Below are 26,212 nucleotides of genomic sequence, written 5' to 3' on the forward strand. Positions count from 1 at the left end.
TTGGCTCTGGAGTTTTGAGAAGTGTCTTAGGTCAAAGGATGTTGCCTTTCAGCAGGTTGCTAAGGCAGAAACTTCCGTCCCTTACAAGTGACTCAAGGGGATGCAGACCATGGATATACTAAGTGCTGAACTGGCCCCATTTTCATACCTGGGCTAGGAACAGACATTATACATAAACTGGTTTAAGTGATCAGAAATTGGTTTAAACCTGTAACAGAACAAACATTCAGTGCACATAAACCAGTTTGAAAATGGCTGAAACAAGTTTGAGATAAACCTGGTTGAATGTAGTATCAGACTTAACTGATTTGGCTCAAACTGGCTTATGCAATGTCTGTCCCAGACCCCTTCCTGGTTTAAGTTAAATCAGAGTCCTCCAGCATCCCAGATGCTTTGTTAAGAGGGGCTCTGCTCTCTGCTTCAGCCCCTACCCCTCTGCTCCCTGGCTGCAGCTCCAGGAGAGACTGCAGGCACAGCAGGGTCTGCCTGGCTTCCTCCTGTTCCTCCCCCACCACTCCTTGCTCAAGCAGGGATTACCCCCTCTGCCTTACACAGACACCTCTCAGCATTAGCTAGCATACCATGTGCTGGCTATAATCTGTGCTGTGGGAGACAGGTCAGTGTTGGTTTAGGGCTCTTTGGAGTTAATCAGTAGGTAGCTGGTAATGTCTGTCTGGTCCTTCCTTGGAAAAGTTGTTTAAGAAGAGATTGAACTAATGAGAGAGGCTGTTGTTTTCCTAATGGGCTGATAAACACCGAATTAGAAGTGATAAACACCATATTATCAACTCCCTGCTGGGCTGCTCAAGGGTGGGGGAACCCCACCCTAATCAAAGCATCCTGTGGGGCCTGGCCACCCCCCCCCCCAGCTCAGCTCTGTAGAAGGGAAGGGAGGACTGCTCTAGTGTCCCCCCAGCTTCTAGCCTGAGCCATTGCAGGCATGTGCTGGCATTTCTTCAGTCCAGAGGGAATGTCTGTTCAATTACAAACTGGTTCAGCCTAGACAGGTTAGACTAACCTGCAAAGATTGAATCAATTCAGGCTCAGGCTTTTTCCATGTCTGTCCCTAGCAGGCATGGCTAGTGAGGCAGTGGAGCTTCCCACGGGAGTGGGGGTTTGCAGCCAACCAGGAGTCAGGGGTGGGTGGGGGGAGGTTTGCAGCCAGCCCAGCACTCTGGCCAGTAGCAGAGAGGCTGCAACCCCCCCCCCCCCAACCCTAACTGCCAGCTGCTGCAAACCCCTTCCCACCACTCCTGTGGGACAATCCACCTCCCCTCTCATCTGAGTTCACCAGCTGTGCCTGGTCCCTAGCCCTGACCAGCCAACATTCTCAGGGAGTTCCAGCTCCCACTATCTTTCTGGGCAGGCTAGTCTTCTTCCTCTTTGCAAGAGCTCATCCTGTTGTGAAGAGAAGGGGACAATGAAATATTGAGGAGCCAGGCAGGACTAGTCAGCCATCCCAAGCGGCTTCCTGCCAGGAAAGTGACTCCTCATGCACTTCTGTTTGGAAACTTCCTTTCATTCACATCTTCACCTTGAAACAAGGGCTCCCTCCATCCCCCCTTCCCTCTCTCCTTTGAGGTGCATAGACCCATGATGGCACCTACTGAACTCTGCTGATATAGTCTGGCAAAACTCCTGCTAGTCGGTTAGGACCAAATGAAGGAAGACTGCAGGGGGTGCTATTTTGTATCTAGGGCCTCTCATGAAGCAAATCCACTGTTACACATTGAAAAGTTTTCCATTTGCAGCAGAAAACCACTAATTAATAATGTGCTACTTAGAACAGTCACAGGCTGTTACAAAACCACCAGGGACAAGTGAGCCCCATTCTTCTGGGAGTGTGCTGCCACTGCCGTATGGCAGGGATCATTGGCTCAGCCACTCTGATGCTCCACTTCCCACTATGTCAGCAGGGATGAATGGCCCAGTTTGTTTGCTGTCCCCCATTTCAGTAACCCACAGTGCCTGCTGTTTCAGAAGAAGGTGAGACAGTCCATAATGCATGGAGTCAGTTGAACAACACTTCATCCCAGGACAGAAATAATTATTCCATCACCCCACTGCCAGCTCCCCTCACAGACTGCTACTTATGTCCATGCAGAGCTTAGCCATTCTAATCTCGCTGTCCATCTCTACTACATCTTCTAGGTGGTTATACAAACTAATCATCCAAATCCATACTTGAGCCCCTTTTAAATCCCACTGGATTATTTCCCTTTATTATTTCTTGTGGAGGTGAGCTGGGGTGAGACAGCTTTTCCAATTCTGAGACTACTAACAAGGTTCTGTTCTGCACCTTTCTGCCAAGGAGAGGGAACATGTGGCTTTTCTTCGCTGGGCCTGTTGGGATCTACTGTTCTTCCCCTCCCCCCCCCCAGTAACTTGAACCACTTCTGAGGCTGCTCTGAGTTAAAGCAGCCTTTCTCTGTTGCTTATGGTCTGCTCTGTGACCCATATTAGCCAAAGTTCAATGTGATCCAGCACCATCTCTTTCTAACCTCAGAATGACTCTAGGTTGGTAGCAATATAGGAAGGTGGGACAGGGCTGTTTCACCAGCCTAATGTTGGCAGGAAAATTCTACATACTGCTGCATTCTTTTGTCTGGGGCCCCTTCTGACCCCTTCACACTGTGAAAGTGGCATGGAGGGGCTGCAGCAAGGGTCAGAATTAGATCATAAATGGTTCAGCAGTTGCCATTGTGTAGTGAGTTGGACAAATCAGGTTAGTTTGTTGAGGCCTGTTTGTTCTGACATCCTTCCCTTACTAGCACCCCCCAGTCCTCCCCCGCTGCCCCTTGTGTGCTGAAGATTCTTGGCTTGGTGCAAGGGAATGTAATTACCCATATTACAGCATCCCCTCTGGCCCAGAGCCCTGTATGGCTTCTCCAAAGGTCACTGGAAGGCCAGCAGCACTGATTCCTCCTGCCACAGCAATGTCCCCAGGTAGAGACTCGGCTTCTGAGCAACTGTGAACTCTCATGGAGAATTTCAGGGAATTGTGTCATCCTCTCTCTCCTGGGGCAAAGGCTTTTGTTGTTCCTCTCTCTCTGTTTTTTTCTGCAAAATATATATGTATATATGTGCGTGCACGCGCACACACACACATAATTCCAGCTCCAATGCTCTGCCAAGTGGGCCCTGTGGTTCACTTGGCAGATCAAAGCACACTAAAAACCCATTACGCAGTTTGTACTGCATATCCTCATGCCTGTGCACCGATCTCCCACCCATACCCCTACCCACTGCCTGAAAAAAGTCTATACTAGACCCCTCTTCACCTGCACAGGGCTCCTGTGTTTGAAATGAAGCAGCAGACCTCTACCTCACCTCAGACTAGGTTCACCTTTGGGAACAGGAAGGGTGTAAGGAAAAAACAAAGGCCAAAAAGTTATGTCTGTTTTGCTCTGACAACGTCTCCTGTCCTCAGATTGCTCCTCAGTCCTCCTCATTGTGTTAGCTTTGCAAACAGAGTTTCCTAATGACATAGTATAATTTTTGAAGAATTGTGGAAACAGCCTCCAAGCCCTGTGCCGGCTTCAGCTGTAACTTCAGCTGTCCAAAACCAAAGTATCCATCCTAATTACCATCACCTCTGGCCTTAAACCTACTCTTTCAATCTCTTTAATCTGCTTTCTCAGGGCTCCAGCCCACATTATTTATAGTCCACTCTTATTTACCAAGTCCTCCAGGTAATAAACTAATAGGATTCAAGCCTCAAAATACTTCCCAGGGAACACACACATCTCACATCCCCAGCAAAGCACTATTGGCAAGGCACTAGGGGAGGGGCTAGCAGGGAAGCATAAGAAGCCTACGAACAGAGAGGAAGCCTCAGAATAACCTGACAAGAGAAGGGCCAGCAGAAGAGGTGAGATCTGAACACTCCCCTCACAGGTAAGACCTCTCTCTGCTGGAAGATCATTTTCTTTGAAAAAACTGGGAGATGGAGGGGCCAGTTCTGTCTCATCTGGGAGAAAGCCATTTGCACTGAATGGTTGGCTTGTGAGCTCTCTAGACGAGGATGGGGTGATGTTTTGGGTCTTATAAAGCACTGAGACAGAGTACTATTAATAATGAGTAGGTGCCAGGTGGGTGGGCTGCACTGTTATACCCTCAGACTGCAAAGGGGGAGTTGCCAGCCTGAACCTCTGAAGTCCTTCATAGACACTGGCTGCTGGATGGCAGAGAAACCAGAGAGCACAAGTGCCAATATGCTAGAGTAGGGGACACTCCCAACCTAAACAAGCTATGAGGCATTATCAGACTCTGGGGGGGACCCCTCCTCCTCTCAGAGTTGGGAGAAATAATGGAGAGACTTCACTCGTTTCATCTCTAAGCTTCTTTCTTCATTTTTTCCTCTAACTCTCTCTGCCAACAGGCTGTCAGAGCTGTGCCTTGTCTCCATCTTCCTGACAAGCCTACTAGGGCTGTGCAAAACAGCATCCTCCTGCTTCAACACTGGGACAGTGTTTTGTTTTGAGTTTCATTTTGTTTCAAAAGCACCGTTGTTTCGTTTCGTCAAAACTCTTTTGCTGTTTTGATGCCGTTTTGACATTTCACCTATAGGCAATTTCGCAGTCAGTGCCAGGAAGATTGGTGCTGCCGCTGGCCCCAGCCGGCAGCATCAGCCTCCTGTCATCCAGCAGGCGAATAAGTGCTCGCCCGCGCCCCCGGGAGGGCTGTGCGGGCTGTGCCAGACTGTTCCCTGGGGTGTGGGCCCTGATCTGCCTCCCAGATCACGGGAGGCTAGCGCTACTACCTGGGGCCAGCGGCAGGCAGGCCTGAAGCAAACCAGTTCATGTGGGGACCTGCCCCTGCCCCTGCCCCTGCCCCTGCCCCTGCCCCTGCCCTAGGATCGGGGCGGAGGCGGGTCCCCGCACGAGCTGATTTGCTCCAGGGTCCGCACCTTTCTCGGGTCAGCTCTGGTGCAGGGCCTGGGGAAAATCAGTTTGTGTGGGGACCTGCACCTGCCCTGATCCTGACGTGGCGGTGGGTTCCCACATGAGCTGATTTGCCCCGGGCCCGGCACCGTCCTCGGGTCGGCTCTCGTGTGGAGCCCAGGGTAAATCACTCCCAGTGGCTCACAGCCCCATGGAACTGAGCCTAGTGAAGGGAACTGGAGAGAAGCGCCAGGGCCGCACTTCGCCTCCCCCGACCAGGCTCAGGTCCCAGCAGGTCCCAGCCCCGTGGAACTCAGCCCGATGGCGGGAGGCAGAACGCAGCCCTGGCTCTGCCCACCGCCCGCCACTGGCTGGGCTCCATGGGGCTGGCAGAGCCGATCAGACCATAGCCCGGCCGCAGGCGGTGGGCAGAGCTGGTGCTGCGCTCCGATCAGCTCTGCCAGCCCCACAAAGCACAGCCTGGATGTTTCGAAATTCAAAACATTTCAAAACTTTCAAAACATTTCGACCAGCCTCATTTTGTTTTAAGGCTGTATTAAAGCCCTTCATTTTGTTTCAATTTCGCTGTTTCAAGCTCAAAACGAGTCAAAACAGCATTGAAACAAAACAGCTGGCAAAGCTTCACACAGCCCTAATGCCTACCACCATCCTTGTAGTCCAAGAAACCTGCCCTCTTTTCCCAGATGCCTGTGTTTCGAAACCAAGGAGCTATTCCATAGGGCCTTCAAGGTGCAGCCTGTTGCTGAAATTAAGCACCTGCCTCCCTAGGGGGTAAGCGGTTTCCCTCCCTTTCAATGTTGGTTTATTTTGTTTTGGTTTCAGTATGGTTGCATAAAAGGACTCTCTGCCTACATGCACCCAGCTTAGCCACTCTGCCTGGACTCGTATCCCACTAGCGTAAGCCCCACTAAAATCACAGTACCAGGGCTATGCAAGTTTAAGAAGCTGAGCTCCTCTTGTCTAAGCTCCCTGCAAATCAGCCGATTACAAGTGAGGTCTTTACAGTTTAATTCTCCACGCTGAGTTTAAACAGATAAAACTCATGCAGGTACTTGAGAGATCACCATGGACTGTCCCAGCCCCAAGCAGGAGATTTTTGGCTGATCTAGGCAAAGCCAGAATGTGCTTCTTGTGGGCCCTAAATTGCAGTACTGTTTTTTTTCTGAAGTTGTCTCTCATGATTAATAATCACTTAGGATGTGTATGCTGAGAGCTTATCTGCGGTCAAACTGTTCCTTTGTAAAGATGGAGGAGCCAGAACTGGGTTCCTATAGCCCCTAGAATTAAGCTGTGGGGATGGATGGATGGATGGTGAGAGAGTGGTGGAAGGATAAGGGATTAATTATGAAAGAGTTCAAAGCAAAGTCTGGGAGAAATTATTTCCCATAAACACAAGGATAAAGTGCATCTCACCTGCTCTATTTCTGTGCTGTTAGAGAGATACAATGAATGTGACTTAGGCCTTAAATAGCACCTTTCTTTCAGAGATTTCACAGTATTTTACAAAGAGGCGCAAGCTTATTATTCCCCTGGGAAACCAGCTGCAGAGAGGTTAAGGAGAACAATTGCAGAAGTGGCCTAATTCTGCATTCTTTATTCCTTGGTTTTTCAGACTGAAATAAGCCAAGGTTTGATTTCTACTGGTGCAGACCATCTGTACCTTCTGTTGACTCCAATGAGAGTTACTAGTATGCTGTCAGAAAAGAACAGGGCCTCTGGAAGGGGCTATCTGTTGAAGCCCATTTTTGGTTTTTGCTTAAAGACTCCTATTTGTAAGGTCGTTTGGAATTACTAACTTCCATACACATTGGCCTTGCCGTCTTTCAACTTTTGCTTCAAAGGCTGGTGACAGTACAGTATCAGCAGTTTCATCCTAAAACATTCTCTTGACAGCAGATTGCTTGCAAATGAGACATGCATACAACTGTAGCTCTTCAAACACTTTAATTCTTTGTCATGCTTTTCCAGCCCTGTGGTCACCAGGAGTTTGTAGGCAGTTCTTCTTTTTCTCTTGTAAAAATTTCTCTGCTTCTTGTATCACTTTCACTTTTCCTCTGTATTTTACTTACAACCTTCCAACACAGTGAATAGGAGTTTGGGGGTTGGTCAGTTTCCATCTTGGGTTATGTATATGTTCTAGAATTGCAGTCTCACATCGGTGATGCATGAACCTCTACAGGTCTGAAAATCTCCAGATCTAAGGGAACTGAGACCAAACCTGAGCTAGAAACCCCACTCATAGCCTGATCCTCTGCTCTGAGAAACAGAAGAGGCTCAATGCAGGGATAGCCTGAGATTCTCTGTGGTGAAACTGTGATTAATCATAACATCTTGATCAAATACTGGACCTCACTCTGATGACTGGGAGTCTCTAGGTTTCTAACCCTACTGTTTTCTTCTACAGAATCCCTGAAGTGTGACAACTGATCTGAAATGGCAGACAGATCCAAGTAAGAGCATTTCTTTTCTTCTCCTGTGACACGGGGAGGCAGCCTGGGTCCCGTAGTGAGTGGATGGGACGGAGTGTATATTGCTGCTTTTTCTCACTCCAGCTTGGTGCAATCTCCATTTTGCCCAAGACATTTGGTATGAAATCTTACCACTTTGGACTTAGTCTGCAGGATTTTGGCTTCTTAGGTACTTTTAGTTAACACTTCAGCAGGCCTAGAAGTCATCTGCCTGGCCCCAAAAGGTTGATTCAGTGAAAAAGATAAGGTACCCTGGCTCCCTGTGCCTTTGAAGGAACATTCAGAAAGCCTGGACCATTATCAGGGGGCTGTTGAGAACTTGCCAATAGGAAACACAAAGCACAGGGTTGCATCTGAACTCTCAGCCTCTCCAGAGCTGAAGCACCTAACCCAGGGCTACACACATTAGACAATTCCTTCACTGCAAGATCCAGAGTCCTCTTGTGAGGCAGGTACTTAAATGAGTGCAGCTGTGGTCCCACTGTCTACTTTTGACATAATAACTTAGTGATCAGGACACTTGCCAGTACCTGTAACACTTGGGTTTAAACTTTAATCCCCCCTCACCCTGATGGGATTCAAACCCACATCTCCCACTTCCCAGGAGAGCACCCTCCACTTTTCTGTCGAAGCTGTGCCGCTCTGCATCCAAGAAGGCAATGGCCTTCAGGCCAGGAAAGCAAGCAAGAGGGAGTCTGGCTCTGGATTCTGATGGGTAGGGCACTCAGCTGGGAGAAGGCAGCCCTGAGATCCAGTCACACTTTTAGGACTATTTCTGGTTCTTTCCAATGACTGGTTAATGTACATTAATAAATAGTTGAGGGGAGCAGGGATTGGTTCCCTCTGGGGATTTAGGAAAAGTTCAGGGGCTACTGCTTCTTCTGTCTGGACCACCACAGAAGTCAGACAACAGTGGGGCACCCAGCTGCTCAGACTGGGAGGCTTCTGCCCATGCTCAGAAGTCAATAGTTAGGTGTGTAAACCCCTGTCCTGCTGATCACTGTGTTCTGCAGACATTCACTCAGTCTTCCTTCCCAAGTGCATGCACATATGCCAGCATACATATTCCTATCTCTTCCTTTTTTGGGTCTGCATACAGCTGAACATAAACAAGCACATACAGATATATTTGCTATTAAGCTTTCTAGTCTTTGTGCCCCAGTAGATCTTAGAGGATCTTGGATTTTGTTGTGCAAGTGGAGAAATGAAACCATCTGCTGTTAATTTAGAAAAGGTAAATTAAGATCTTGAACTGCTGTGATCCAGAGTGAGAGAGGCCCACGTGAACAGCTGCCACTGCACGTGATTGAAAGATGATTGCCAGAAGTCAAGGCCAAATGCCATCATCCCATCCAGCCAAGTGGCAACTGGTGTGTGCATGCCTGTCACGGCATGTTCTCAGCTCCCTCCTGGGACAGTCCTGCTGCAATGCCACCAGGCTGCCTTTGGTTCTCTCTCACATGGGACTGGAACATGTCTTTCTGTGTTTCTGTCAGGGATAGGCAGGAACTTCATGCATGTGTGAATTTAGCTGTGAGTGAGAGGGACCTTGACCACATTTGGCCTAACCATGTTTCTGCCAGGTTCAAGTACTGTCAGCTACAGAACAGTATTACACAAGTGCTCCCATGCTCCAGCCCAGAGTTCAGCCTGCATCTGTGGGAAGGCATTACCTAATGTTTGTGCTGAACAGCACCGGAAGGTAGGATTACAGTAATGGGATTGACACTGAAAGCCACTTCATCATCCTAGCATCAGCCTCTGCTGGTGAGGATGTCATGGTAACTTTAACCCTTCTCTATCTGGGCCAGAAGCCAATAAGATAGGATCAAAGGAACTGCCAGCCCGACACAAGCCGCTCGCCTCCCTACTCAAACATCCCGGCTCCTGCCCAGATCTGACCAGCGGTAGCAGCTCTCCATCATGCAGGGGGCTTTGTGCTCCCAGTGCCAACACATAGGCAGAGATGAGGAAGTGCAGCAGCTTGACCTGAGGGATCAGAGCAGTGCTGTGTGGTTCATGCTTTCTGGGGAAAGGAAATACACATGCTGGTCTGCCTGTCTTCAGGGAGCTGCTCTCTAACTAACATCTCACCTGGCACTTCAGTGTTTTTCTCACCTGCCCTTAAAATATGACCTGTGGCAACAGCACACCTACCACTCCTCCACACCAGGAATAGTCTGCTCAAGTGGTAGGCAGAGAAACCCACAACACTGAGAGCTCAGGAAACATCATATTCCCTTCCCACAGCTCTTGAATTTGCACCAGGCAAGAACAGACCAGGAAGGTCTGAGCTTGCAGGTTTGGGGCCTGAGCAGGCTAGGAACTGTCGCCCTAGAGATTGTGAAAGTACAGACTTATTCCACCTCAGGTTGATGTTATGCAGCCTCCAAAACCAGCCTCAGTCCCCAACTCCCTCCTTCCTCCTGGGTGAACAGACTTCCCTCTGATTCCTTTCTCTGAAGTCCACACTTTGGAAGGAACCAGGCTGCAGGAATACTCAAATTTGTCACACACTTTTCTCATGTCTTTGTGTTTGTTTCCTTCTCAGAGTCTTTAAGAAAACCAGCCCCAATGCAAAGGTAAGTCCAGGCTGGGTGTAGGAATTCCTGGTGGGCTGTGGAAGTCTATATCCCAAGATACTTCATGTGTTGGGCCAAATGGTATCTAATTTATTTGGGTGCTGCTAAAAAAGGTTGGTAGGCACATACATGTCAAAGGCTCCACGTGGGTGAATGTACTCATATTGCACCCCACGTGTTGGCACTGGATTTAGCACCCTGTGTTGGCACCAGATACCTTGTTCTGGGGGGGACCCAAATCCTCAGACTGACTATGACTTCTCCATTTGATAATAGGCAAATTTTATTGATACACAGTGATAGCAAATAAGAATAATGTAGGCAAGACAAACAGAATAACCCCCTATTCCCTGATTCTATATCTACCAGTACTAGCGCTATCACAGACAGAAGGTGTCTGGCCGGTATGCAAGCTTCACCCTGAGGTTCTCTCTTGAATGTCAGATGTCAGCACCCTGGAGGTTGAATGCCGAGGCCCGCCCGCCCAGTGGAGTGGGTGAGATGGGCTGGTGGTACGCCATCTGTCCATGGCGGCCTTGGGTTCCCCTCTCGGGGACCCTTTGGTGTTCTGAAATCACTCCTTTTGTATTCTTTCTCTCCTTTCATGACTCTTCATTTCTGGGCATTGTTGATTGGTCTCCCTGTGGTCATCATATTGTCCACATTCTGTCCTGTCAGCATATTCTTTTGTTTCCCACAAATCCACCACACGCATGCATCTTAATTTGGTTATTTGCCAGGCATCCTAATTTGGTCTGTTCACCAAAACCAGTAATCCCACAGGGCTCTGCAGTTGGGCACTGTGACATGGCACCAAAGCTGCAGAGTCCCATATCTCTGTTTGGGTATACTATTCATGATATGAAACAGTGTGGTACATGTCTTCAATTTCCCAGCTTGTGTGTCTGTTGGCTTCAGACACGGTGGGCTTTGAAAGAAGCTGTGTCACAAACAGACTTTTAGAAACCAATTAACTCTTGTTGTTCCCCTGGATCTTGCTCTAATGCATATCTACTTTACCTACAAATCAGTTCCCAAAATCAAACCTCTAAATATCATTTTCGAGCCATCATCATGCACCCATACTGGGTGCACTGAGATTTTCTCTCCCTTTGAACTCCCTCTCATTCTCCTTCTAATGCCCCTGCCACCGTGTTACTGTAGTGCTTCCCTTTCCAGGAAAGAACTTTTCTTCAGCTATAGTGAGACCCCCTTTAAATGATGAAAGCTCTTCTGCTAAATTGGATAATCAGAGCTCCAAACAGTAATCCCAGCCAAGGCTACATGCTTGAGAACTGCTAGGGACTGAGTAGAAAACAATAACCTGTTTATTTTCTGTCCTTGCTTCTGTTCTTCCACTTCACACTGCTTCCAGCTCTCCATCTACCTGGGGAAGAGAGATTTTGTGGATCATGTTGATTATGTAGAACCCGTAGGTGAGTAACTTGATCTTCACCTTGTAAGCCAGAATCCTTTAAGTATGACATTGCATCTCATTGCTGTGTAGTTCACTGTTCAACCACAGACAGTTTTGAGGGGCCAGATCCACAGTGTGTAGTTGATTCCTATCAGAATAAGCAACAGGAAGAAGTTAAACCTGTGAGAGGCAATTATCTCCACTTCCTGCAAATGTCTGTAATAAAAGGCAAAGGCCTAGAGGCAGAAAAATCTAGACTCCCAGAGCAAACATGTCACTATGTTTTTGAGAGTATTTTAGGAAGTGTCATGAGCTCTTTAACATGCAGTTCCAGTGTGACAGAGCTTTTGTTTTTAGAGATGGAGAAAGGAGATCATTTTGGTGACTAAATTTTATGGGTAAATTGTATTTTTAGAAGGATGCTTCCAGCACTTGCAACCTCCTTGGCAAGTTCCCTCCTCCTGTAAAAGCTGACCTTGCCTGTGCTTTGTGTGCTTCCTTGTAGATGGTGTCATCTTGATTGATCCAGAATATCTGAAGGATAGAAAAGGTACATTTCTGTACTAACAAGACATAGGTATTGAGGCTGTAATGAGAAGATCTTAAAAGTGATGCAATAAGCTATTTTTTAGCACATGTGATTGTCAAATGCCTGCTGGCAGTCCAGTGAGTCTCCTAGTTCAAAGCTGCTAATGAAAAGAAGCCCCCTCTCTCTTGTTTTCTCCTCTCCTCCCTTCTTCTGTCTGAGGAACTGATTGAAGGTATAAGAGCCTGGAAGAAACAAGTTAATGGATCTTCCTAGCTCTAGACTGAGCTTTAGAAATGTAGCCCTAGAAAACTGGGTCAAGTTTCTGCTTGTGTGATTTGAATCAGATTGGGTCAGGTTTCTGCTCGTATGACTTTGTTTTTAATTCTGAAGAGTCATTAAATATGGTCTCTTCTGCCTCCTCAGCCCATCTAATCCACCTGCCCTTCTGTTATCTCCATTCCTTCTTTTTGCTTCACTCTTTTGTTTTCCCTAACCCTTTCCTCTTTTAATTTCCATCTCTCCTGCACTGGCTCCAGTGTTCGTGACCCTGACATGTGCATTCCGCTATGGCCGAGATGATCTGGATGTTATTGGTTTGAGCTTCAGGAAGGATATCTGTGCCATGGCCACTCAGATTTATCCTTCTGTGCCAAAACAGGCACCAGCAACCCTCACTCCATTGCAGGAAAAGCTGATGAAGAAGTTGGGCGAGAATGCTTACCCTTTTACTTTTGAGGTAGGAACTACTTGGACTGCAGGGCTCTTCCAGTAAGAGTGAAGCACCATTTCTTGCTCTACACAGATGCTCTGCGGCTGTGAAGCAGTAGCTCTTTGTGTGCCCAATAAAATGAGACAGGATCTGTGGCAACTAAGTCAAGAGCATAACTCCTGCTGATATCCTCTGCTCTATCAAGATGAACATGAGTCGTCAGTGTGATAAATCATCCAGTGTGATAAAGCTAATTGCGCTTTATCATGCATCAGCAGATGCATGACAAAAAGAACCAAGGGAGTGATACTTCCCCTCTATGCGGCATTTGGAGACTGCAGTCAGAGTGCAGTTGGACGGTCAGACTGCAGTTGGAGTACTTTGTCCAGTTTTGGGCACTGTACTTTAAGACGGATGTGGATCACCTCGAGAGGGTCCAGAGGAGGGCCACTCGTATGGTTAAGGGTTTACAGGTCAAGCCCTATGAGGAAAGACTAAGGGACCTGGACCACTTCATCCTTAGAAAGGCTGCAAGGTGATCTTGTGGCCACCTACAAATTCATTAGCGGGGTGCAGCAAGAAATCAGAGATGCTCTGTTCATCAGGGCGCCTCTTGGGGTAACGGAGCAATGGTCACAAACTGACAGAGAGCAGATTTAGGCTGGATACCAGGAAAAACTTCTTCATGGTAAGGGTGTCCAAAATTTGGAATGGGCTTCCAAGGGAGACGGTGCTCTTCCCTACCTTGGGGGTCTTTAAGAGGAGGTTGGATAGGCATCTGGTTGGGGTCATTTGACCCCAGCACTCTTTCCTGCCCAGGCAGGGGGTTGGACTCGATGATCTGTTGAGGTCCCTTCTGACCTTAGCATCTATGAATCAATGCAGGTATCCCTATGCTGGTGGGAAAATGGAGTCAGGATTTTCCTTGGGGAAGTGGAGAAGGAACTTGGTCAGAACCAGCTGGGGGTGAGGTTTGGTGTTTTTGATAAAGATTTCCTTTCTCCTCTAGATTCCAACCAACTTGCCCTGCTCAGTCACTCTCCAGCCAGGGCCAGATGATGTTGGAAAGGTGAGTTACTGTCTCAGACTCATTTCACACTCCCTGTTGGTCAGGAGGATATAGAACTAGTCAGATGGATTTAGAACAGCTGCCCCCAGCTGGAGGCTCCAGCAGAGCAAGCCTGTTCCCAAGAGAAGATACCCACTACTAGGATGGGGAGGAGATGTGAATAAGTATAACCATGAGTGCTTTTCATCCCAGAAGGAAGTTGAGGGAAACTCCCCCCTCAGGCCCTGGACCAATAACCTCTGTACTGCACATATTTCCTTTAGGCCTGCGGAGTGGACTTTGAAGTCAAAGGATTTTGTGCTGAAAATCTGGAGGAGAAAATTCACAAGAGGTATTTCCAGAGGATTCTCTCCTTTTCTTGTGCTTCTGAGGCAAAAGGACCAAGTTTCTTCCAAGGTCACATCCCTGCAAAGGGCTCACCTTGGATTTGCACTTCTAACTGAGGTCTGCCTCAGTCCTGGTTTGTGCTTTTGATTTAAGCCCCTGTTTTTATTTCTGATGCCTCTTAAAAACAGACTGTTGTTTGTACTTGACACCAGAGGTCAGAAAGAAGGGAAGACTCTGCTGAAGAAAGCCTGCTTTCCTTCATTCTTATAGATCAAGCTGGAGCAGGAGGGCTGTTATGGGTGGACTCCCTTGGGGAGACCCAATCCTCTCCTGTCTCTGTGCTGTGCCTCAGGGCCTGGTCATTTCTCATCCCTGCAGGAATTCAGTGAGGCTGGTGATCCGAAAAGTCCAGTTTGCTCCACTGAACTTGGGTCCAGCCCCAAAGGCAGAGACTACTAAGCAGTTCATAATGTCTGACAAGCCACTGTACCTTGAGGCCTCGCTGGATAAAGAGGTTGGTACACCTGCACGGAGTCTGCCCCTGCAGCCTGCTGCACATCACAGAGAGATACTCTCTGAACTCTCAGTACTGGGTGCTTTCCCTTTCCTTCAGAGCCTGGCATATGCTGCCCTCTCCCTTGGCTGCTATAGACTGTTTATAGCAAAAATACCGAGCTAGGAAACAGAGCCTCTGAGACTGAGTCTCCCTAGCTGCCAAGTCTCCTGACCTATGAGACTCTTTGTGTCTCATATTCTGGAGGCCAGAGCTCCACATCTGGGCCTTAGCAGCATTCTGATCCCAGGGACCGATTTGGGGTTAGCAAGATTCCCCCTGGGACTCAAGTGTCTTCAGTGCTCTCTGAAGAGCCTCATGAGTAGCATTTGTCACTGGTTTGCAAACAAATCAGGAGCTTCACCCCAGCCTGGACCTTGGAAAAGCTGTTTCACCCTTGTGTAACTCTTAAGGGGGGTTAGTGAGAATACAGAGGATTTATCTTCTGTATCTAAATTTCTGCTGCCAGGAAACAGCCCCTTTTTAACAAACTTAAGGGTCAAGAGGAGTTTGGAACTCTGACTGAGCATGATTTCTTCCTTCTCCATGGATGGAAAGGGAAAGGTCTTGTTACATGTTGCATATGCATTTCCTGTGGGCCCCAGCATCCTCATGTTTCATGCCACAAACCTCTCCAGGTCTATTTTAGTCCTTACTTTGGTGCCTGTCAATCACTACAATGTGAGCACCTGATTGGGTGCATAACACTTGGCTATTTCAAGTTCAGCAGCTCACAACATAACCAACCCCATTGTGATTGCAGATCTATTACCATGGTGACCCAATCAGTGTCAATGTTAACATCAACAACGCCACATCCAAGATTGTGAAAAAAATTAAAATAACAGGTACAATGCACCCCCCAGGCCTTAGCTGACTGTTTTCCCTGCTGCAGTCCTGCCTGCTCCCACATCCCACATTCATCCTCCTCCACCCTGCCCTTCATCCTCCACCTTGCACATGCCCTACACATGAACCTTTAAAACTCCTCAGGGTTCTGACTGTATAAATAAATGCATCTGTGGGCTCTAAAATCTCACTTCTTCCATGCCCCATCAATATGTGAGCAATGCTGTCTGGACAGCAAGCCTGAAGGCCTCACCTCTTCTCCTCTTCCTTTTTTACTGACCTAAGTGAAACCAGGAGCCTGGATTTCCTGGCTTGGACCATTTTCTTGCCATTGTAGTTTCTTTGACTGCAGTGGTGTCATTCCTGATGGACACCAGTGTACATAAGAGAGAACCACACTCAACTTGAGGGCTACATTAGAGAGTTGATAGTTTCATTAGGCACGATTTGTCCTGTAGTTCTTATGTTTTTCTTAGAGTTCAGGCTGATGGGGGTGGATGAGATACAGGGGACAAGTGGCTTGCACTCCATGTGTCATGCTCCATGTGGACTAACTAGGAAAATCTCTGGGAACTTCCCCTTACTTTCAAAGGCCCTGGAAGAGAGGAAGGTGTGTGCGCATGCCCACACACAGTAGCTGATGTCACTACTGTGATAACATTGTTTTCTCTTTCTCTCTCACCAGTGGAGCAGATCACAGATGTGGTTCTTTTTTCATTGGACAAATATACCAAGATTGTATGTAATGAAGAGATAAAGTAAGTAAGAGGCAGTAGCAGGTGTTATCCCTTGAACTTGACTGGCTAGCAGAGAAGAGATGACATTGCTTCGGTTACAGCTTAAGATCCTCTAGGTCTAGGGAGGCCCTGAGGGGAACTGGGAAGTGGCTCAGGCCTCAGACAGACCTGAGTTCTGCTCCTAGCTCTGCCTGCTGGGGGTGACTTTAGGCAAGTCCTTTTCTCCTTGAAGGAGGAGGAATGTGATAAGAGGGAATGAGAGGGGGTAGGAAGGGACATCCTGATGGGTGAAAATAGAAGTATCATATATAGTAAATACTGAAAAATCAAGTAAGAGTTTTGAAAAAGATATCAGCCCCCCTCACCCAGCATTAGCCAGCATCTAACTGGGGTTTAGGTGGAAATGGCCGGAGGGCAGATTATCACACAACTGCCCCCTGCAGGGATTCTTATGCCTTCCTCTTGAGTGTATGATGCTGGCCACTGTTAGAGATGGGTCCAGGCCAGTCTGGTCTAGCCATTCTTATGTTCCTTTGTAAAAGAAGAGGTATCGATTAAGGGGAAAAGGGTGAAAGGATGGTAAAAGGAAGGGCATGGGAACAAGGAAAGGAGGGACATAGGGAGGGGGGATGTAAGCTGCAAGGGGGGAAGTGGATCACTCAGGGGCTGTAGCCTGATCCAGCCCAAGCATAGTTGCCTGGGGGCTACAATCACTGGCTGTTCTGTGGCACAGAAGCAAGCTACGCAGGATCCCAGGTTTCCAACATTTCAGCTGTTTTGAGCTTTCTTCTCTGCACACTTGCAGTGAAACGGTGGCTGCCAATTCCACTGTCTCCAAAAGCTACACAGTGACCCCCACCCTAGCGGCCAACCGTCAGCAGCGTGGCCTGGCACTCGATGGCAAACTGAAGCATGGGGACACCAACCTGGCCTCCAGCACCATGTAAGAGATGGACCTCCTCCCTACCACCACTGCTTATTCTTTGCTCTCTTTGCCTGTCTTATCAGTGTCTAGAGGCCAGAGAGAAACTTCTCCAGTGCAGCCCCCACTGCTGCTATTCCCACACAGGGGCCCACCACATGGCAATTCTCCTCAGTCAGTCCTGGTCTGAGTTGCTCTTTGTGTTTCTGTTTCTAAGATGCTCCTGAGCTGAGATTTAGTCATGCTGGATAATCAGGAGATCCTGTGATGGGTACAGATACCCACTGGTTCATAATGAGGTATAAACCCATGATCCTGACCATGCCCTTTAAAAGAGCCTGCAGCACCCTACATGAAAGGAAATGCATAAGCTCTAGTGCTGAGATTAAATTCCAGCTGAGGCAGTTATGTTCACCCCCTAGAAACTCTTCCACAGCCTCTGTAGGTGCGCTGTTCTTCTCTCCCCAGCCTGTTCTGCAGTATCACTGTGTGCTGTTACACACTCACTTCACTGTGTACTGCTACACACACAGTTGACTGTCTGCAAGATGGGGCACTATGAATATGATGGATCTAAAGCAAGTGTGGCAGTGTAGGGATGACTGAAACCTGTCTCAGAAAGCTGTGAATTAGGCCCACTCTACTGATCTGGCATATCATATACCAGAGAGTGCTTTTTTGACAGTCCTTCTCTGCTATCTCTTGTAGCCTAAGACCTGGCATGGAGAAAGAGGTCCTGGGGATCCTGGTCTCCTACAATCTGAAGGTCACCTTGGTGGTATCCAGAGGAGGGTGAGCCTCATTCTGCTACTTAGAGTGGGAGCTTCTTGGGGCAGGGACCGTCCTTTGGTTCTGTCAGCACACAGCTCACTGGGGTACTGGTCCACGTCTGAGACTTCTGATTGCTACCACAACACCACTGCCACCAGTAACAGCAACACACAGGTGATGAAGTAACAATATCCAAGGAAATAGCTCAATACCTGGGCTTCTTAGTTTATCATTGGACCACCTTATACCCTACCAAACCTTGGAGTAACCAGGTGTTGCCCCATCTTCATGGTATCCATTCTATATGTGAAATCTAATCTGAATATGAGCCTTGGATTCTCTACATTTTCACTCACAGGTCACGTCCCCGTTTATGCCCCTGAACCTCACATTTAGTATACAGCATCCTCTAATGCCTGTCATCCTTTCTTAGAACAGGAGGATAGCAAGAGGCTTCTTGAGGTGGACACCTGGTCCTTAAAGAAATGCCATCTGTTGCTCTATCCCGCTCTTTCAGACAGCCCTAATCATGATATGCTGAAACTGTGCCAACTGGGAAAAGGAATACTGTCTGTCTGCTCAGCTGAGTCTCCAGTGACCTTTCCACACCTAGTTGTTGTCCCAGAAGTAGAGACTCTTGATACATTATATGACATCCACTATTGGCACACCTAGCTACCACAACAGCAACTAGAAATCACATAGCCAATATAATGGCGATAAAATGAAAAGCCTCCTTCTGCTTAAGATGCTATTTTCTACTCCTTCATGATACTTGTATTTGTTTTATTTTTCTTTGGATGAATTCTGTGTTCTTTCTTTCATTTCCACAGCATCCTGGGAGATCTCACTTCAAGGTAAAAAATTAGTTCATTGACTGTTATCTAATGGAGTCCCTCCTCACGAATCTTGGCATTGGGATGGTGACAGGGGCCCAGTTACAGTGATGAATATTGAGCAGCTTCCAGCCACACACACACCTTCACACTTTACATGTGGATATGATTGTCAAAGCCCCACATAATCTGTATAGTGCTGTCCTGCATCCTTTGCATGGTGTATCCTCTTCTATAAGAGCTTTTGTTCCTTGCCTGGCTGTTAATGTGGTTATTTAGTAAGCAACTTGTACTAAGAGAACATTATTGGAAGGTGAGGAGACATGATTATGCGGAAGTTCCTTGTTTAGCCCAAATCATGATTCAGAGGTCTGACTTCTCTGCAATTCACTCTGTGAGCTGAATTTTGAACCCCCACATTGAAAGCTGAGGGATTCTTCACACTGAACATGCAGCTGCTCCCTACCCTGTTCAGGCCTCACAAAAGTTAAACTAAAATTATGCTTATTATAGTTTTAATGATCTTTTTATTGCAAAGTACTGAGGGATGTTTCTGTGCAAGGGATCTATAAGCAAGAAAAAAAAAAGAGACAGCTATATTTCTATTCACACTCATGGCAGTCTTTTAAAGTCCAGGGAGTTAACACACTCTTCCCTCCTGACTATCCCTGTGTAATTCTTCCCTTCAAGTGCTATGTTTTTTCTTTCAGTGATGTTGGTGTTGAGTTGCCACTTATTCTCATGCACCCAAAGCCAACTGATGGTGAGTGATTAAGTTACAATACCATTTCCATGAAAGAAATAGCAGGAAGGAGTAAGATGCATGTTCACAGGGGGGCGTCAAAAGACTTAAAACATTTTTTCCCCCTTTAATCTGTTGAAGCAGCTCATGAAAACGAACTCAAATGGAAACAAACCCTAAAGCCTTCTCCAAGGGAAGCAGTTCGGTTAACCCTTCTCCTGTCTCCCTGCTTCTTGTGTGGTTAACATGGAAGGTCCAACAATCCTTGAGAGGCTTCTATTATTCCCACCCTAATACTAAACTGAGCTTCTACACTTTCTGAAACTGGCCATCACTGGGTTCTCATGATGCCTCTACAGTGTGCTATTGATACCATAAGCAATGTGAAAAAGCACTGCCTGTGCTTTAGAGTCCACTGTGACCCATGGCTTTAGAAATAAGATCTACTCCCACTTACTTTTCAGCCCTGTTCTGCCTATGTAAGGCCATGTAGCGAGTGCAAACTATAACATGCTTCAGGGAATGTTTGCAGTGGGGTTGTCAGAGCCCTAGATTTTGACAGGACCATCTTGTTTCCTTCAAACTTGGTTTGCAGAAGATGTATCATCATCATCAAAACTGAATGTTGCATTTTAACACCAATGCCATAGGTTTGTGTTGAAGGAACTAGTGGTAGGGATGGTAATCTTGTGGCCAGCCACGAGCTGAGGCCAGTGATTTGTGGAATTATTAGTCCCATTTTGCAATTGCAGATTTGAGCCACTAACCCCAAGACAAAGAATGGGTGGACTGTGAACTGAACTTAATGCTTATTTAGCATAACTGAAAGGAAACAGTTATACTAAATATGAAACTCAATCAGGTTTGTAAAAGCAATGGGATTAGCCAAGCATCTGCTGAATCCAAACTTCTCTCATGAGTCTTACTCACTGGGAGGGAAAAGTATTGATTTTGGCTTGAAAGAGAAGGTATAAAATGTTCAAAATATTGCACTCTGTGAAATGTCTGATCTTCCACTGTAATCAGGCAACTAAAATAGAGCAGCCATTTTCAGTTCTTTGCCTCAGAATGTGTCCTTCCTGCAGAAACATATCAACACCAAGAATATGTGCTTTTTGAAAAGTCTGTCTCAAACCAATTAGTGTCTATTTTTCTTTGCTGTTTTGTGGTGCATTTACAACTGGACCATAGATGTGCCAAGGTAAGACAAAGTCTTTTTGGAGTTTATACTACCATTTTCTACAAACATTGTTAAGTAAACTCAAACACAGCTGTGATGAAATAATCTGCTCCAAGTCCAATGTGTGGTTATGGAGCCATCCCATGACTATCTGAGATGAAAAGATACAGGCCTTGTAGACTTGTATTCTTGCATCAGAACAGAAACTGTGTGATGTTATAGCTAAAATGAGTAACCAGAGAGGGCTAGGAGAAATCACTGCTGAGCAAGGGCGTACGTTTCGCAATTTCACTTTATTTTGTGCATTTCTGATTTTCCTTCCCTTTGTGGAAATCAAAAGTCTCTGTTGTTCAAGACCCAAATCTTTATGTTACTTCATTGTTTTCTGAAATGAGTTCCTGTCAGTGACTCAGTTTTATTGGTTTATGCGCTGTATGGAGCTCTGGTAAACTTGCTCTGTGCTAGTCCAGATTTCCATCTCTGGCTCCTATCAGCACAACTCAGAACACAGACAATAGCTGTCCCATTGCTGTTGTTTTCTCGGTAATTCCAGCAGACTGCAGGTCATTGAAGTTCAGTGGCTGCTGGAAGCTGCACTCAAAAGACACTGGCCTATAAGCAAATTGCAGCCTAAAAAAAAAAAAAAAAAAAAAAAGGAGTAGAATTGTATGCAGAGAGGCCAGATGGATTCTTTACAGCAGTAAATCCTGTAGCTATAGTAACTGGCATAGGAAGTAATTAAAATACTCAAGGACTATCCCAACAGTACGTAAACCCAGGAGGAGAATTCCACCAAGTCCCACCACATGCCAATGGGCTGAGTTAGCCTTACAAGATGAAGGCTTGCGTTCCCTTGGTAATTCTGTTTAGCTCCAGGATAATCTGTCCAAATCATTTCTACTGTAGAAGTCCACTTCTACAGCTGGCAGATATCCGTGTCAATCAAAGTTTAACTCCGTTACAAAAACACCCTCTGAGATATCCCACCATTCTGAGTCCATCTGTAGCATTGCAGTGTGCAAGCCACAGATTCCATCCACCCAGGACTTTGATCCTTTATTGCAGGACCATGAAAGTCCCATGTTTTTGTCTTGTTGCATCCTGGAAGCTGCTACTGGGAGAGAGATGCTGCTGCTCAGGAGATGTGCATAGACATGCATGAATAATCAGAATATTTTGAGGACAGGTAGAGCTGGGGAGCTCTGTTAAGCATTTTCACACCAAAGAAAATCTGACTCTGAGGACCCAATTAGGTTATTTCCTCCTCTCAGCCAGAAGGACCTTGCTGATCTATCCGTCTTTTATTCCATGCAGAATTTGCTGAGTTATTGAAATTTTGAAACTTGTCTTGCTGATCTTCTTCTCTTCTTTATTTCCCCATCTGTTTTGTGGCTCTTTCTGCACTTCTCTCTTACCAGGAGGTACCTAATACTTTCTCTGTCCACTTTTTGGGTCTTGATATAATCCTGTGATTTAAGAAATCTTTTTAGAAGCAGGGAGTGTATGTATGCCTCACTGAGGGTCCTGGGTTTAACAGCATTGCCATATTGAACAACTACTTACTGTTCACCAGCACATCTGGTATATTGCAGTCAGTGAATTCTTTACAGCAGGAAGTCCTGTAGCTGAAATAATCAGTGCAGGAAATAATGAAAGACACCAAGAACTGTTCCAACAGGACACATGGCACCAACTTCATCTGCAAGTGTTCAGAGTTCCCTTGGGTTGAACCTGAGCATGTAGAGGCAACAAAGCATTCCTGAGCTGGGAAGGTGCACAGAGGAGTCCTCTGAGATCGGGTATTAACAGAGTGGGTATTAGCTGGGTGTTGAGTCCCTAGTAGGACTCTGAAACCTGGTCCTTTTGGTCTGAGAAGGGACTTTGCCCTTTTCACTGCCCTCCTTAGGATTTTCATACTGTGCTGCTAAGGCAGATGGCATTTCACCAAAGGCCCAGTTCTGAAACCTCACCATACTCTGTTCTGCTTTGCAGTGAGGAGGACATTGTGATAGAGGAATTTGCTCGCCAGAATCTCCAGGGGGAGAAGGATGATGACGATGACAAGGAGGAACCTGACAAAGAAGGAAGTTAACTTGCTCCCTGGCCAAAACAGAGTAGTGACCAGTCTCTAATCTAGTACACCAGAGTGTGGGACATAGATCTGGTAGTGCAGTCCCCAGTGTGCTGTGAAAGTCCTCAAACCAGTGTTATATTTGTGATGTAATTAATTCTTGTATCTTCTTTCCTTCTCACCACCCCTACCCTCATCCCCTGCCAACTGATCCCTGCACTAGTCCTGGTTCCAATGGCATAAGCAGACCATACATTTATTAGTGATAAACAGTAACACTCTTTGTATGAAATTATCAGGTTTTGACAGAACAGGAGTCTCAGCTATTTCCATTCACCAGCTGACAGACCTTTGTAACTCGGGCGGTACTCCAAGGAGGTACCCGCTCTGCAATTGAAGGGATCTAAGCAAGTGCACAAGCACTGTGGGAGGTGTAGGAACACTCCTCCCCCTGTAGAGCAGAGCCAGACCACCAATGGGGACTTAACCCTGTTTTTTTGTCAGTGATTACAAGCGTCTAACCTCTGTCGAATCCTACCCCCTTGGGGCATTGTAGTGTCCACTATACCCTCTGATTTATGCCTGTTATATTCCCAGTATTAAAAGGGTATATGGTTAACAAAATATAACACACAAACAGCAGAACAAACAATATTGGTAGGTGAAATATAAAAAAGACACACAACACAAAATGTCATATGACAAGAAAATATAGGGCCTAGGTACCTGGAGGGGAAGAAAGTGAGAAAACACAATGGCCCCTTTTCACTTCAAGAAGATTTACTTGTTAGCTCATTCACCTCAGCTGGGACTTGAACCCAGAGCTCCCATATGGTAGGCAGGAATGCTGCCACATAGCCACTATTGGTGAAACTAATCTAGCCTGCTAGGGGTCTTGCCCTTTCCAGACCCCAGCCTCACATGGAGCTGCCTGGCCTCTGACTGGAGGAGCTGGAAACCTCTCAGATCACTGCTCAGATCCTTGCTGGAGCACAGGGGGGTGGAGGAGCCTCTCCTGCTGGCTGCAGCCTCTCCCAGGGGATCTTGGAGCCCAGGGGGAGCCTCTCCTGCCAGCCACACACCACACTGCTGAGAGTCCCACAACTGCTTGCAGGTTCTGCTCTTTCAGGGCACTGCTCCTACCCCACTGGCTCAGCTGTGCAAAACTCCTTCCTTGTTATCCCTCACTGGTCTCTCCTAAGTCAGCTGCGCTGCCCCTTTTATCCCCCTTCAGGTGACCCAAGGGGCCAATCAGGGGGTTGGGGGTGGGGTGGGGTGAGTTTCTAGGGCCTGATTGGTGAGGAAAGGGAATCCCAAGTCCTCCAATCATCTTTTGCCCTTTCAAAACCCCTGGGCCAGGTCACTGCCAGCCAGCCTGTCACACCTTTATAAATAAAAAGTTCAATTAGAGATGGGATGCTCCATTTTCCTTGGTGTCTATCTTACCTTCTCCTTCTGTTCTCTCCCTTTCCCTCCTTCAGGCAAAGTGTATCTTGGGTAAGTTGGGAATGAATGTGAGGTAAAGGGATGACATATAATAGGATCTTTCTCCAGGGCCTACAGACAGAGCCCACTTGGTCCCAGAAGCCTCTGTCTGGTAATTTATTTGAGAGAAGGAATCATGTCACCTACTGGGGCATCAGGGCCAATCACCACCACACTGGGAGGATGGATTTGTTTTTAGGTTACCAGTACATTACCTCTGCCTGTTCCAGCCACCTCCTGCCCCATTTTGGAAGACAGGGTAGAATATTTCCTCTTGTATTTCTTCTTAATAGCAAACAGAAACCAGCAATAGTTTACATGGAAAATAAACTGCTGAGAGCCCCCTTGGTGTGAAAGGAGCTACCTGTTTGCAAAAGAAAAGGAGATCTGGCCCTTACCTGTTGGTCCTGACTAGCACAGCAAGTTCATATTCTGAATGGGACAGTGGCTTTTAATCAGTCCTATTAAACCCATTAGTTAATTAATTAAACCCAGCTTTGAATGTTCACTAACAGTTAAAGCTCTTGTAGGGCTGTATTTGCCTCTGAGGGGGTGGTTCTTTAAGAAACTTGCATTGAAAAGGGAGAAGAATGAGGTTTCAGCTATCAGCCAACAAGTCTAGCTGCTGTAGACTCATTTGCATGTTTGTGCAAAGGATTCACAATTACTCTTTTTTTCCACATACTCTGAATATAAATGTTGAGAAGAGACATAAGACTACAGTGAAGTCCAGAGAGCTACTGCAAGGCACACATACACTAACACCACTCCAAACTGAGTAAGCACAGCACACAGCATATGCCCTGCTCCTGTCACTGAAGGCAAATGAGATGGGTTGAACTAGGAACAGTACTGCCATAGTACTCCTGGACAGTAAGATTACACAGAGACTAACCTATATTTCTAAGTCCAGAGCCAGCCTGCACAGCATAGAGAGAACCACATGGCAGCTGGAGGGTGATGACAGCTAGTCGTAAGGTGGAGTGGGCAATTACTTTAACTAACAATTTAACTGATGGGCTATTGCCAAGGAAACGTATTACATTCTGTTCCTGTCACTTGCCTGAATGCTGCAAGTTCTTCAGTATCTTTCTAAATAAAAAAAGCTATAAACTAAAATGTGCTGGAATCAAGTTTCTTTTTGCTTTGGTTTTAGTATGAGTTTTTCCTGCCTAGGCAGGGAAGAGCCTGGAGGCAAGAGGCCAAGATGAAGCACAAGTTCCTATTGCTTTTCCACAACCTTGTCACCAACACAGACCCAATCTTCCACAGATGGGCCAAGGTGTCACATGTTTTTTGATCGATATGGTATGGAGAATGGATTTAGGTCTAGGATATGCTGTAAACCATCCCTGCAATATACATGCACCACCCTCTTGTCAGCCACAGCCTGCTGAGGGGAGTTTGTCTGCTCTAGAATCAGGCGATGTGATGGAGCTGGGATCTCTCTCCCCACTTCTCCCAAGTTCCCAGCCTGCATCTCTTGGCTTATTTGAAATTACAGGAAGAGAAAGCATTTACTGGACCTGGTGACTGGCATGGCACAACTGTAAGGAAAATGTCTCAATACTCAGCCAGGTAAGACTCGAGGCAATAATGTGCTGAATAATGCCCTTCGGCCCTGCTCTTTGGCACCGGCTGCAGAAAAGATGTTACCAGTGAGATTGTACTGGTCATTAACCTTTGACTGTAAACATGACAACAGTTGACTACAACTCCTAGAGGGTGCTGCAGCCAGAGCCAAGTGCGTTATGATAAGCTAGATACTGTGTAACAAGGTTCCTTGACATCTTTTGCCACATCAGCAAGTGCAGATGCTAGAAACCGTGCCGTATTTTAAATGGAATTTTACAGAAATTGGGATTTGGAGCCACTTAAATATGGTAAAAACTAATGCACTCGACGGTCTCTGCTGTTAGTTATGAAACACTGTGTTTTGCACTTTCCCCACGTTTCATCCTGCTGCGCTGAGGAAGCTTTAATGAGGAAGCAGGAGTTTTTGGCAATCAGCAGGGCCTGGGGTTTGGCAGCCAGGTGTTTCTGCTGAAATGGGAACTGCTA

At 46.7% G+C, this 26,212-nt stretch overlaps 1 protein-coding gene across 1 annotated transcript; it reads left to right on the forward strand.

Annotated features, from left to right (window-relative positions):
• The first annotated feature begins 3,817 nt into the window (after positions 1 to 3,817).
• Positions 3,818 to 23,978, forward strand: ARR3 (arrestin 3). The gene is made up of 18 exons (XM_090061706.1): positions 3,818 to 3,897; positions 7,309 to 7,354; positions 9,924 to 9,954; positions 11,330 to 11,390; positions 11,877 to 11,921; positions 12,437 to 12,636; positions 13,619 to 13,678; positions 13,942 to 14,009; positions 14,384 to 14,519; positions 15,322 to 15,406; positions 16,093 to 16,165; positions 16,950 to 17,087; positions 17,775 to 17,858; positions 18,671 to 18,694; positions 19,384 to 19,436; positions 20,607 to 20,616; positions 22,014 to 22,016; positions 22,588 to 23,978. Exons 2-18 carry the CDS (start codon positions 7,338 to 7,340, stop codon positions 22,685 to 22,687), a joined length of 1,188 nt encoding a protein of 395 aa, XP_089917832.1. The 5' UTR covers positions 3,818 to 3,897; positions 7,309 to 7,337; the 3' UTR covers positions 22,688 to 23,978.
• The last annotated feature ends 2,234 nt before the right edge of the window (positions 23,979 to 26,212 follow it).

This window comes from Crocodylus siamensis, chromosome 8 (genome assembly GCF_052110815.1).
Source record: "Crocodylus siamensis isolate JL-2025a chromosome 8, ASM5211081v1, whole genome shotgun sequence".
NCBI classification, from domain to species: domain Eukaryota; kingdom Metazoa; phylum Chordata; order Crocodylia; family Crocodylidae; genus Crocodylus; species Crocodylus siamensis.

Bases quoted from the DNA above. Each gene is read 5' to 3' on its own strand.
- ARR3 (XM_090061706.1), top strand. The intron at 11,922-12,436 runs GTACATTTCTGT...CACTGGCTCCAG, and splicing joins ATATCTGAAGGATAGAAAAG to TGTTCGTGACCCTGACATGT. The intron at 17,088-17,774 runs GTAAGAGATGGA...TATCTCTTGTAG, and splicing joins AACCTGGCCTCCAGCACCAT to CCTAAGACCTGGCATGGAGA.